At 49.5% G+C, this 12,286-nt stretch overlaps 3 protein-coding genes across 10 annotated transcripts; 2 read left to right on the top strand and 1 right to left on the bottom strand.

Annotated features, from left to right (window-relative positions):
* Positions 1-1,383: 1,383 nt before the first annotated feature.
* Positions 1,384-3,287, top strand: Chchd10 (coiled-coil-helix-coiled-coil-helix domain containing 10). Its single transcript, XM_076864988.1, has 4 exons — positions 1,384-1,520; positions 1,781-2,000; positions 2,833-2,974; positions 3,075-3,287. The coding sequence occupies exons 1-4, from the start codon at positions 1,480-1,482 to the stop codon at positions 3,092-3,094; spliced, it is 423 nt and encodes a 140-aa protein (XP_076721103.1). The 5' UTR covers positions 1,384-1,479; the 3' UTR covers positions 3,095-3,287.
* C1H22orf15 (chromosome 1 C22orf15 homolog) lies at positions 3,270-5,951 on the bottom strand. Of its 6 annotated transcripts, none has more exons than XM_076864791.1 (6): positions 5,761-5,951; positions 4,961-5,047; positions 4,731-4,889; positions 4,416-4,490; positions 4,179-4,334; positions 3,270-3,850 (listed from the first exon to the last, which is right to left on the bottom strand). In XM_076864791.1, the coding sequence occupies exons 1-5, from the start codon at positions 5,783-5,785 to the stop codon at positions 4,195-4,197; spliced, it is 486 nt and encodes a 161-aa protein (XP_076720906.1). In that variant the 5' UTR covers positions 5,786-5,951; the 3' UTR covers positions 3,270-3,850; positions 4,179-4,194. The 6 variants fall into 6 exon arrangements, with proteins under 6 accessions (XP_076720906.1, XP_076720992.1, XP_076720673.1 ...); XM_076864877.1 differs by having other exon boundaries at positions 4,731-4,868; XM_076864558.1 differs by lacking the exon at positions 5,761-5,951 and adding an exon at positions 5,175-5,307 and having other exon boundaries at positions 4,168-4,334.
* Positions 5,952-6,161: 210 nt separating this feature from the next.
* On the top strand, positions 6,162-12,286 carry Vpreb3 (V-set pre-B cell surrogate light chain 3). Of its 3 annotated transcripts, none has more exons than XM_076867276.1 (3): positions 6,162-6,248; positions 10,889-11,009; positions 11,866-12,286. In XM_076867276.1, the coding sequence occupies exons 2-3, from the start codon at positions 10,958-10,960 to the stop codon at positions 12,138-12,140; spliced, it is 327 nt and encodes a 108-aa protein (XP_076723391.1). In that variant the 5' UTR covers positions 6,162-6,248; positions 10,889-10,957; the 3' UTR covers positions 12,141-12,286. The 3 variants fall into 3 exon arrangements, with proteins under 3 accessions (XP_076723391.1, XP_076723381.1, XP_076723370.1); XM_076867266.1 differs by having other exon boundaries at positions 11,845-12,286; XM_076867255.1 differs by having other exon boundaries at positions 11,818-12,286.

Below are 12,286 nucleotides of genomic sequence, written 5' to 3'. Positions count from 1 at the left end.
TAAGAACATAGGAACCTGAATGACTTTCACATACAGTATGTGTGGCTGGGAACAGCTCTGCCTGCATTTAGCTGAGTGGGACCAGGTAGGGCTAGATCCAACTCAGCTAGCTGTTTGTCTTTGCCCCTGGTCCCTCTTATTCATAGAGGGATCTCAGCTCTTCACCCATCTCCTGGATGCTTTTGTTCTTGGTGATTTCCTGATTTCAGGTGGCCTCTACTGGCACACCAGACAATGAAAAGGGAGGGGAAAGAATTCAGGGTTCTCCCTGCCTCCAACTAAGGGTCATAATATGACCACAGCAAAGTCACTGAGGAAAGACCATAAAAACCTCGAGTTCCTGATGGGTTGGAAAGCCTTCTAAATCTACGCCTCTGGTTTCACCTTGGCCTGAAACCAAGGTGCTAAAATCTTTAGATCTCAGGATTCAAACATCTGTATTTGAATTGAATTCATGAATTGAATCAATACATTTTCTGATACATATGAAAATATATAATTTTCAAAATTAAACATTCATAATTCGTGTACTTGGTTTGACCCTTAGCCAGGTAAACATGTCTTTGCACTCTGGTCACAGCCTTTAGGACGGACACATTACTTGAATGTCGCGTGAATGCTATCAATGACTGGCGCTGAATCGGTGGGGTCAAGATCCCAGGGGACCAGCCGGGATTAACAGTCGCGTTGCAGAGCCTCCTAGCACCCGGACGGGCGGGGTGGGTGAGTGCGAGGACAACACTGCTCGAGGTTGCAGGAGCTGGAAGAGTCAAAAAGTGTCGGTACGCCCCCTAGTGGGAGTTCTGGGGACAGATTTCTGCAATCCTCGGCTCAACTTCACTCTTAACCCCGAGGCCATGTGACGTTGGTCAGCCAACCTTGTGCGGTGAGCAGGGACAGGGAATTCAGCCAGAACTAGAGTTCGCGTCCCCTTTCACAACCCCAACTTCATTCCCTGCTCTCCGCAGTATTTTTTTTGGTTTTGGTACCGAGGATTGAACTCAGGGGCGCTTTACCACTGAGCTACATACAGCTCCAGACATTTTTTATTTTTTTTAATTTTGAAATAAGGTCTCGCTAAGTTGTTTACTGCCCGGCCCGATAAATTGCTGAGATTGGCCAGGAACTTGCGATTCTCAGCCTCGCGAGTCGTTGGGATTACAGGCGTGAGCCATCCCTCCCTGGCCCTGTCGCCCTGCTTAAGCCCTTGGTGGTTTGCGACTTTGGCTTGTGTTCCTACAGCTTTCATAACTGGGATCAGGCGCAGGGAGGGAGCAGCCTCTCCTTTCCAGGTGAGACAGATCTTTGGTGCCGCGAAAGAGGGCCGGGCTTGAGAAAAGCGCCTCTTTCAGCTGGGGGCGTGTCCCTAAGACTCCGCCCTAGACTCCTCCTTTAGCCCCTTGTGACTGGCGCTGCTGCATTCGTCCGGGGTACGCAGCGGTCTCTGACTCTGCTCATCCAAGTCCCACCACAGCCACTATGCCACGCGGGAGCCGAAGCGCGGCCGCCCGGCCAGCCAGGTGTGAAAAGGACAGGGATCCCATGGGGGGGAGGCTGGGAAAGTGCGGGCACTCTATCAAGGGCGTCTGTAGTGACCTTTGTTGTCACTGCGCCATCTTGGTGGGGGGAGGGTCTGGGGAGCAGCAATCAAGTATCTAATTCGGGGGTCGCCCTCCTGGTTTTCCGGGAGTAAAGGCGGTCGTTTCCAGAGCTGCAGGGTCCTGAGAACCCTGGCCTAGGGTCCAGCAAGGATTAACCCTGCTTCCTCCTATCCCTGCAGTCGCCCAGCGGCACCTTCTGCCCATCCACCTGCACACCCACCGCCCTCAGCAGCTGCCCCGATTCCTGCCCCCTCGGGCCAGCCAGGTCTCATGGCACAGATGGCATCCACGGCCGCTGGGGTAGCCGTGGGCTCCGCCGTGGGACATGTCATGGGCAGTGCCCTGACTGGAGCCTTCAGTGGAGGAAGCTCAGAGCCTGCCCAGCCTGCTGCCCAGCAGGTAAACAGCAGGACCCAAGAGAAACTGAGGCAGGATTCTCTCAAGGCCACATAGGGAAGAGTGTCCAGTGGAGTGTCTTGATGTATACAGAGTTGCCTCAGGCCTAGGACTTTGACTAAGGAGGGTCCTATTCCTCACTCTGCTGTTGAGCTCACTGTCACTTCATTGGCAGGCTCTGTCCTTTTTGAGGGCAAGGTCCCTGGACTCTTAGGGAGTGATACCAACCAGCCCTTTAAAAATGGGAAACCCAGGTTCAGTGGGACTCAGAGATTTACCCAAATTCACCTAACCCTAGTAGAGTGACAAGGGATGTTGAATTTACCAAGCCCTTGTTCTCCTTACCCAAATTCAGTATTGTAGCTGCTAGGCCCAATGTGAAGGTCAGCCTGTGGTCATGGCTCCTGGTCTCTGATGACCTGTCCCCCACTGAGGCCTTACCAGTCCTGAGCCAAATCCAAATGCCGCTTAGCAGTTAGGTCAAGGGTCATAAGGATCAGTATGGCTGAGCCAGGAGGTAGGGCTATTTTCAGAGTACATACAAGATTCTAGAATCTTTTCCTCCTCCCTCCCTTGCTCCTCCCCAGCATGCCCAATGTGAGGCAGCAAGGAAACCCTGTGTGCATCAGTTTAATGACATTGAAGAGGGTGGCTGGCTTGCTCTGTTTCATGGATGTAGCAGTTCAGCTGAGGTTAGACAGGGGCAGGTCAGACCTGGGATCTTTGAGGCAGCAAGACAGGATATGGGGAGAGGCAGGCAGCCCCCAGATTTGGAACTTATCTCTAGGTATCAACCTTGAGCTGACCGGTCTGCCTGTCACACTCCCCCCTGCAGGCCCCTACCCGTGCTGCCCCACTACAGATGGGACCCTGCTCCTATGAGATCAAACAATTTCTGGACTGCTCAACCACTCAGAGTGACCTGTCCCTGTGTGAGGGCTTCAGTGAGGCCCTGAAGCAGTGCAAATACAACCATGGTGAGAAATTGGACCCTATCCCAGGTGGGGATTAAAAGGGGCAGACCCTCTTCTTGCACTTGCAAGCGACAACAGCCTATGCTGCTCCTTCCCTCCACAGGTCTGAGCTCTCTCCCCTGAACATGTTGGTGCAGACTCATTGGCCAACTCTGAGATGGCTCCTGGGTCCTAACCCTGCATCCACCCCATCCCTGTACGAACAGCTGGACCATGATGACAGATTGTAACTGGGATTGGGAGTAAGAGGAGGTTTCCTACCCCATAGATAACTCAAGACACAAATGTGCAATTAAAGAGTTTATTTTAAATCACAGCCTGTTGTGTGTCCTCTTGCTGGCCTGTCTGCTGGAAGCACCCTAGCTAATGAACTGGGATTAGGGGAGGTGGATGGATATCTCACTGTAGGTACTGTGTATCACCTGAAACAGTTATCCTGGGTAAGGTGGGAAGAGTCCTATAATAATCTGTACTTAGGGCAGTCAAGGGTAGACTACTTTGGGCAGCCCAAAGGGGGGTGATGAGGCATTAGCAGGTGATCTCAAGAGCATCTGACTCTGGGGGCTGGAATCCCAGAAGAAGCCTTTTGTTTCTACCTGTCACGGGCCTCTTCTGCCACCACCTTTTGTGCTTTTGTCTCTGGGCGCCTTTCTCTGCACCCACATCATAGGGGCTTTCCCCCTCGGAGGCCTCACAACCTTTTTGTGACCTTGCTCCTCTTAATGATACAAGGTCTCAGTAATTCGGATTGGGCAGAGGAATCTTGCTGGGCTGTTGTCTATTTGCATCTTATCACATGAGTCAGAGGTCACGGCCAGCCCCCTTGACTCCGAGTCCAGCTTGTCCACTTGGCTGTGGTATGCCAGGTCATAGGACCTGCTGGAACAAAGGAGCAGGCCCTTCAAACTCAGTGCAGATTGCTCTAACACACCCTGCTTCTGCCTTCCTTGGGTTCATTAAGCAACTTTGCATTGAGCACCTTCCGTATTCTACATGCCCTGTTCTATATCCCCTAAGCACTGAGAACATTCCTGCCCTTAGGGTGCTTGCACTCCAGTGGGGTGATCCATCTCCAGTACAATGTGTAACGACCATCTTGAGAGCATAGGTATGCATGGTTGGCACTGAGGGTCTGCTTCTCTTAGCACATATATGTCTGCCTTCTGGTAAGGGGTTCCACTTCTGGGTGCCCATACCTCTTCCATACCTGGCTCCTGGCCCAGCTAGCGAGTCCTGGATGGCAGGGAGCTCACCCTTCCAGCTCTTGAAGGGGGCTCTAGTTCTCGATGGCTACGCCGAGTGCTCATGCGTCTCCTCCGGCCATTGCCCATGGTGGGGATGCCTGATAGCCAGCGCAGCTCCTCTGAAAGACCCAGGAAACCCTGATGGTGGGACTGGGGGAGAAGAAATGCCTTTCCCCCCAGGGTTCTACCTTGACACTTACCTGCCAGCTCCGGACACTGATCATCCAGGTTCTCTAGTAGGGACTCATAGCGGGTAGGTGCCCCATTCTCCCCCCCTGTGGAGTATGGAGAGAGAACAAAAGACCCCTGACTGGCCTGATGGTCCCTATCCCACCTCTTACTCTAGATCTGTTTGTTGGCCCAAGCTGGGGGTCAGGACAGGGTAATGGATAGGGACAAGCTGGGGCTAGGTCCTGGTCAAAGTGAGGGCTAAGCAGGGCCTAGTGTGGTCTGTGGCCTGCTGTCCTGCCTTATATTCCAATACAACTGCAGGGGAGAGTCTTGGGTCCACTTACTGATGATTTTCACAAGGACGTATGTCCCTCGTTCCTGTAGAAGAGGACTGCCCTTGGAGGAGGCTGGCGAAGTCTTCTCCTCTAGGTCCTCACCTAGGCTCACAAGTTGTCCATCCTCAGCTAAGAGGGCAATGGTTTCTGGGAAGGCATGGAGAGAGGCTGGGCAGGGCTGGCACCCTTGCATGGGGTCCCTCAGCCTCTCCTCCCCTGATCCCTCCCCATCTCCTTACCATCTGGGGGGACCTGCCCCCTCTGCTTCAAGTGGGCAGTGAGGGTCATTAGGCTGCACCAGGGGTTCACCAGCTCCCCGCAGCCGGCTGTGGGGTAGGGGTAAAGGTGAGCAGGTATGATCCCCTACTTTCTCCTCAATCAGGGCCCTCTGCCACTTTCTCCTATTTCTCCCCTCCCTAGAGCTGCGACTAGGGCTATGGAACTAGGACTTACCCCAGGCACAGTAGTCCAGGCAATTTTGCATAAACTTCTTTGCAGACATCCATCCATCTTGACAGATGTGGATAACTGGGGCGCACAACTCAAGGTTCCCGCAAGGGCCAGACCCCAGCCCTGATCTAGGAACTAGCTTGGTGTCCGGCACTGGCCCCGCCCCCGAAGGCCTATTTCGCACTGGAACCGCCCCCTCGCTCTAACCCCACCTCCTACATCCAGCCGACCAGCTTCTCACCAGAGGAGCAGTGAAATCAGCTTCAGATGTGTGTTGCGAGCTGAAGCTTGAGGACCACTAACTGAATGGCAAAGCGATAAGTTCAAAAACGTGCTGCCCGGTGGCTTGGCAGCCCTTCCCGGGAGGAACCTGCATGAATTATCAAGGCAGGACCCACCGGGATTTTCCCCAAGGGCCTCACTCCAGGTGCTCACTTTGCATCCTCCTTATTTCGGTTTCTCTGAGCCCTATATCCCTTCCCCAACTGCACATTTTCTTCCCGCCGCTGTTTTCCCACGGCAGAGGGAGGCACGCCTCTGCGTGTGACTCACCCCCACCGGCCTTCCAGGGCTGGGGAACCCCACTTACCTCCAAACATCACCGTGACAAACATGGCTGCAGCGGGGAAGAGACTGATCTGGTGGTGCTTTGAGCCACCAGCTCTGGACTTCCTCACTCGGGAAATGCCTGGGACAGATCTACTCCGGGGTGGGGTTGGGGAGGTGTGTACAAGTGCGGGTGGATGGGAGAGTGGTCCCAAGTCCAGATCCCTGCTCAGCCAGCCACCTGTTCAACTAGTCCAAGACCTCTGTCCTCTTTCTTCTGGCGCTCGCTGGGCCAGAGTAGCGTCCCCCAGCTCCCAAGCAGGTCTCCAAGGCAGCGGGAGTCGCCAAGACATCTAGGCAGGAAATGCCTTAGCCCCAGTATCCGGGTAACGGACCGGAAGGGGCGGGCATTCCTTGAGGCTGGGTTCTGGTCCCGCCCACAGTGGGGGCTCGAGACCAGGGGTCCAGGGGAGCTCAGATGAGCGAGTCAGAGACCACCTTCGGTTATCAGGGAGAGGCCCAAGCTGGAAGGTGTGTGTAGGTGTGTGTGTGTGTGTGTGTGTGTGTGTGTGTGTGTGTGTGTCCGTCGTCACCAATCTCTGCAGGCTACCAATCATTTCAAGGCCATCTTCCTGTTCTCGTTTTCTTTCTCCTCCCTTTCTCAACTTTCACGTTTTTCTGCCCTTCTTTCTTGTTAATCATGTTTATTAAGATAAAATTTGCAAACAGCAAAATTTGCTGTTTTTAATGTTTTCGAGTTTTAAGAAATCTCATGTAACCATCCATCACAGTCAGGATATAGAACATTTCCATTGGCACCGCAAATTCCTTTGTGCCTCTTTGTAGTTGTGAAAGTTGTCAGAATCAAAATGGAGTCACTTTTGTCGAGCCCTGAACACCCCTCTCCTAAATTAATAAAATTGGGAAGTTTACAGAGGAGAGAATCTTACCTATGCATGTTTGATAATAAGAACTATTCACAAAGGTCTCTGCTGGAATCACAATCTTGTACAAAGGCCACCACAACCTTACACAGAAATAATTCTGCACAGACATCTGCCCAACAACTGTGTATTTAACCTTGGACTGATGACACCCTTGTTATTTATACTTCTAGCCAAGGATTATTATTTAAAAATATTTTATGTAATCCATTCCACCTTCAAAAACTTCTTGCCTCAATCTCCTTGAATATGCTGGTAGTTAACTATGGATCATTTATTTCTATTGCAATGTTACATTCCCAGACAAACTTAATCTTTTCTTTTGAAAGACCCACTGATTCCCTGTCCAGGAAAGACGCACGAGGCACTGGCTGCAAACGCATGAGGTTTATTCAGACACAGGCGCCTGTGGGTGCTCAGCGAAACCTCACCCGGAGCTTCGGTGAGCTGGCACACCGGGCTTTGGGGTACAGGTCTTTTATAGGGTCAAGGGGCAGGTTTCGCGCGCGCGGTAAGCAACAGGTTTCTTATTGGTTATTTTGAACCCAGCATACAGGTTACCTAAAGGGTAAAGTTATTTTTCATTTTATGTTCCTGGAACAATACCACATGACAGTTACATATGAGCATTCTGATTTTTCTGTTCCTGCTTATTAGCCCCTGTTTATTCAGGCATGCCCTGGAATCTGTTTTTCTGCTCTTTCCCAACCATCCTGTTTTTCCCTTTTCAATCGGTCACACTTAACTGATTATCTGAAAAACACATTGTCTGCAGGTTTGTGACGTGCCCTAATAATTTTGTAACTAAGCCTAAGGTTGCTGGGCTGGGGTCTTTCACTTTTTTGTACTGGGGATTGAACCCAGGGGTGCTTAACAGTTGAGTCACATCCCCAGCTCATTTATTTTTCGAGACAGGGTCTTTCTAAGTTGCTGAGGCTGGCTTTGAGCTTATGATCCTCCTGCCTCAGCCTCCTGAGTCCCTGGATTACCATTGTTCACCACTGCTCAGCAATGAACTTAATCTTTAGGGAATCTCTAGTTGTTATTTCGGTCAAAATAGTTCCTGCTCTGTTTTCCGTCCTTGCCTTTTCTAGTATGTCCTATAAATGGAACCATACAGCATGCAGCCTGTTGTGTCTGGCTTCTTTCATTCAGCATGATGCACTTGAGATCCATCAAGGTTGTTGTGTGTATCCTTATTGCTGAGGAGTGCTCCATTGTCCGGATTCACGTCCTGTCATTTTGAGTTTTTTTCCAGTTTGGTGAGATTTGCATAAAGTCAGTATAGACATTTGCTTATAGGTTCTTGTATGCACAAAATTTTTCATTTCTCTAGTAAATACCGTAAGAGGGATTGCTGGGTCATCTAGTGAATGCATGTTTAAATTTACAAAAAACTTCCAACGGTTTTCAGCCTGTCCTCACTGTTTTGCATTTTCCTGCCTTCTGTCTTGTTGTTTCTGGGTCTCCTGGATCAATAACAAGTCATAATTGCCTCTTTAGTTCTCACCACTAGTTAGTCCCTCTTATCAGCTCTATTTATTTGCAGTGCTGGGGCTCAAACCCAGTGCCTTACACATGCTAAGCAAGTGCTTTAGTACTGAGTTACATTCACCCTAATCTTCTCACTAGCTTTTGCCATATTCCCTGTCCCTTATATCTATTTGTCTGTCTATCTCCTTTCCTTTCTGTTTCCTCTTTTTTTTTTTTTATGGTCTCACACTTAACCTATTGCTCTGCATCTACATCTGTGTTCATCCTTCCTTTGACTTTTTTCTCTATTTCTCTTTGTCATTCTTTCTCTTTCCTTCTTGCCTACTGCATCCCCTCTTTCTGCTTCTTTTCTCACCCCTCCCCATTAACCTCCACCAGACCCCTGTAAGTCAGAGTGATAGTTTCAATCCATGATCAGTTGGCCCCATTATTTTGGGCCTGTGGTGAGGCATCAAATCATGGTGGGAGAGTGTGATGGAGGAAACTGCTCATCTTATGTTGACTGGGAAGCAAAGTGAGAGTTAGTAAGGGAATGAATTCCTACTATCCTCCCAGGGTATGTCCCCAGTGACTTGACTTGCCTCCCACTAGGCCTCCTCTTAAAAGTTCTACTATCTTCTGATAGTACGTATCTGAGGACCAAGCCTTTATTATCTGGGCCTTTTGGTGACATTGCAGATCCAAAATATAGCACTTAATAAATGCAGTGTGCTCAGCACTGAAACAATATATCCTATCTTTCATATTCATTGCTTTCCAGCTTCCAGTGTGCTTATGTGCATTTCAGATGGTGAAACTGAGGTACAGGAAAGGGAAATAACTTGGCTAGAATCATGCAGTTGAGATCAGAAGCTGGGATTCTAACCCGTAGTGAAAACCATTTCAGCTTTCCTCCATCTGGCCAAGGAAAGGGACTGACAGTGTCAAGGCTAGTGAGGATGTGAAGTCACTAGAACTCTTATCCTGCTGGTGGGAGTGCAGATGGCTACAACCATGTTGGGAACCTTGGCAGTGTCTAATAAAGCTAAATGTGCACATTTTCTACCACTTGGCAATTTTACTCCGGATAGCTCTACAGTAAAAATGACAACACAGGTGAAAAGACATTGACAAACATGTTCACAGCAGTTTTACTGGTCCTGACCAAAGACTGGAAAGCTTCCAGATATCTAATAATAAGAGAACGGATAAAATGGATAAACTAGTGTGGTATCTTCACACAATAGATTATACACAGCTATGAGAACTTTGAATTACATATTGCTGCACACACAGGACTCTCATAATGTTGGACAATAGAAGTAGGTTCACACACACATATCCTGCTATAATTCCATTTATAGTAGAAGTTCTAAAGAAGGCAAAATTAATCTAAAGTGATTGAAGTCAGAATGATGGTTCCCTTGGGGGATTATGTTAGTCAGCTTTCTGTCACTATTACAAATACCGGAGATAACCAACCTAAATAGGAAAGGTTTATTTTGGCTCATAGTTTTGGAGGTTTCAGTTCATGATCGGTTGACTCTGTTGCTTTTCGGCTTGTGGTGAGGCAGCACATCATGGTGGGGAGTATGAAGTAGAGCAAAGCTACTCACCTCAAGGCAGTCCAGGGAATGAAAGTGAGGAAGAGGAAGGAGCTTGGGTCCCATTTATCCTCTTTAAGGTCACACCCTCATTGATCTGACGGTCTTCCACTGGGGTCTACCAATAGAGTCAAGCCAGGGACCAAGGCTTTAACACATGGGCCTTTAACAGACATTTTAGACCTAAACTATAGCAGGGGTGGAGGCTGTTACTGATTGAAAAGGTGCTGAAGGGCCTTCTGGGGACATGAAAATGTTCTAAATCTTGATCCAGATGTAGGGTTGCAGGGATGTTTGTATTGTGTGTGTGTGTTATATATTACACGTATATACACCATATATAAATGTGTGTGTATTTATATATAAAATCATCGAACTATATGGTTGATATTTGTGCACTTTCTTTTAGTCTGCAGCCAGCACAGATGGTGTAAGTGGTTCGGTCATGCGGGAAAATCCTCAGGGAGTTTAAATTAAAGACACAGACTCCATTTTACCTTTAAACCAGCTCCTGGATGGCTCCTCCTTGAACCCTCAGTCTCAAGCTCCCCAGGGGGGCAGCGAGGTTTTACTGAAAAGGCTAGGGAGAGAGAGGAGCACGCTAGGGAGAGGGGTTTTATTGGGGAAAAAAGAATTCTGGGGAAAATCCCATGCAATGAAGGTCAAGGGGGGTAGTGTTGCAAGGTTAGGTGCGGTGATTGGATCTTTGGGGCAATGGTGAAACACGCCTCCACACTGACAAGCTCTCAAACCCAAGAAGGGTGGGAAAAGCTCTTTACCACATTAAAAAGTGACTGAGACCTCACACCTAGCCGGGGAGGAAACTCAATCCCATGCAAGGATGATCTCCCACACTTTCCTGTATATCAGTTGTATCTCAATGAAGAAACAGATTCTAAGGCTGGGAATGTGGCTCAGTGGTAGAGCACTTGCCTAGCATGCTTGAGGTTCTGGTTTGTATCACCAGTGCTACAAAAAAGCAGATTCCAATCTCCTGCTATCACTCACTTGAGGATTTCCAAGCTTCTGAGCTCCCAATGTCCTAGTGTCAGGATCCTGACATTGGGAAGATAGGGCCTGGCCATTGGCCCCAGCTATACCCCTCCCTTCTCAGTCAATGGACTGATTTGCATGTCTTGTTGTGGTCCAGCAACCTGCCTAGCCCTGTGCCCCTAAGCACCTAAGCTTAGAAAGACGGCCTGCCTTCCAGTCTCTGGCCATGGTCTGCCCCAGGTGCCTGGTCCTCCTTCTGATGGGAGTCTTCCTAGCAGGTGAGTCCTCCCTTGGCCTGGCTTATTTGAGAATGGGGTGGGGGAGGCACTAGCCCCAGAAGGCCCCTGCAAGGAAGCAAATCTATAGGGACTATAGAGAGGGTCCTGGGAGAGGCATTCAGGTGAAGAGGAGAGCTGGCTCCAGGCAGCTTTGCCACTGACCTGGGGTAAATCTTTTCCCTGTGTGGGCCTTGGTTTCTCCATTTGTGAATGATCAGATTTCCAGGGTTCCTTAGGACTCTTATCCTTTGGGGTCTTAGGAGAATGGAGATAATCACCTTAGTTTTATAGAGGAAAGGGATAGTAGAAAGTTACTATCCCACAAGGCCTCAGAGGCAACCTAACACTGAAAATGTCCTGAGAAGCCAGTGGACTGAGGCTGAGCTGACAAGTGGTGCAGCCTAGAGTTTCCTGGGGTGTAAGCCTATAACCAGAGTTTGTGAAACAGACAGGGAAGAATCTTGAGAGAAAGGGAGCTGGACATCAGAAATACCCAGGAGGCACTAGTCCAATACTTTGAATGCTAGGCTTTCAAATGAACATGGATTTTTTTGGGACATGGTAGTAACAATGACATGAGGGTCACTGGTTCCAAAGCCCTTACTCACAGAGAGAAATGGAGGCCTAAAAACAACACCATAAGTCACATAGAACAAGGTTTCCTGCACCTGATTCAGTGCTAGTCCTACCACACTAGGTTATGAACCCTTTGGGAATGGGCATCTCTTTGAGGTCTGACCAAGCCTTCATAGGCAGGGGCAGGAGGGAAGGGGCCCAGGCTGGGCCTGAATGAATCTGTATTTCTTAGTGTCCCAACCAGTTCTGGCCCAACCAGATGCACTGCTGGTCTTCCCAGGCCAAGTGGCTCAGCTCTCCTGCACGCTCATCCCCCCACATACCACCATTGGGGACTACGGTGTATCCTGGTACCAGCAACGGGCAGGCAGTGCCCCCCGTTACCTTCTCTACTACCGCTCAGAGGAGGACCACCACCGGCCTGCTGGCATTCCTGATCGATTCTCAGCTGCCAAGGACATAGCTCACAATGCCTGTATTCTAACCATCAGCCCTGTGCAGCCTGAGGATGATGCGGATTACTACTGCTCTGTTGGCTATGGCTTTGGTCCTTAGGGGTGGGGTATGGAATGAATTTCTCCTGCCTGCCTACCACTTCTGCCCCTGACCTTTGGAACCTCTCTTTCTCTGAGCCTTCCTCTGTAAAATGGGCTAATAACATTCAACATGTCAATAAGAGCCATGAAATCCTGGCTGAAAAA

This window comes from Callospermophilus lateralis, chromosome 1 (assembly GCF_048772815.1).
Source record: "Callospermophilus lateralis isolate mCalLat2 chromosome 1, mCalLat2.hap1, whole genome shotgun sequence".
Taxonomy (NCBI): Eukaryota; Metazoa; Chordata; class Mammalia; order Rodentia; family Sciuridae; genus Callospermophilus; species Callospermophilus lateralis.
Note: the sequence above shows the minus strand (reverse complement) of the source record. Positions and strands in the feature narration are given on the sequence as shown.

What these genes read in the sequence shown, in the direction of transcription:
- C1H22orf15 (XM_076864558.1), bottom strand. Translation starts at nt 5,223, where the DNA reads ATGTCTGCAAAGAAGTTTATGCAAAATTGCCTGGACTACTGTGCCTGG. An exon ending in GGGGCAGGTCCCCCCAGATG is followed by an intron (nt 4,890 to 4,960) that starts GTAAGGAGATGG and finishes AGCCCTGCCCAG; the next exon opens with CCTCTCTCCATGCCTTCCCA. An exon ending in CGTCCTTGTGAAAATCATCA is followed by an intron (nt 4,491 to 4,730) that starts GTAAGTGGACCC and finishes CATACTCCACAG; the next exon opens with GGGGGGAGAATGGGGCACCT.
- Vpreb3 (XM_076867255.1), top strand. Translation starts at nt 10,958, where the DNA reads ATGGTCTGCCCCAGGTGCCTGGTCCTCCTTCTGATGGGAGTCTTCCTA. An exon ending in GATGGGAGTCTTCCTAGCAG is followed by an intron (nt 11,010 to 11,817) that starts GTGAGTCCTCCC and finishes TGTATTTCTTAG; the next exon opens with TGTCCCAACCAGTTCTGGCC.
- Chchd10 (XM_076864988.1), top strand. Translation starts at nt 1,480, where the DNA reads ATGCCACGCGGGAGCCGAAGCGCGGCCGCCCGGCCAGCCAG. An exon ending in CCCAGCCTGCTGCCCAGCAG is followed by an intron (nt 2,001 to 2,832) that starts GTAAACAGCAGG and finishes TCCCCCCTGCAG; the next exon opens with GCCCCTACCCGTGCTGCCCC. An exon ending in GCAGTGCAAATACAACCATG is followed by an intron (nt 2,975 to 3,074) that starts GTGAGAAATTGG and finishes TTCCCTCCACAG; the next exon opens with GTCTGAGCTCTCTCCCCTGA.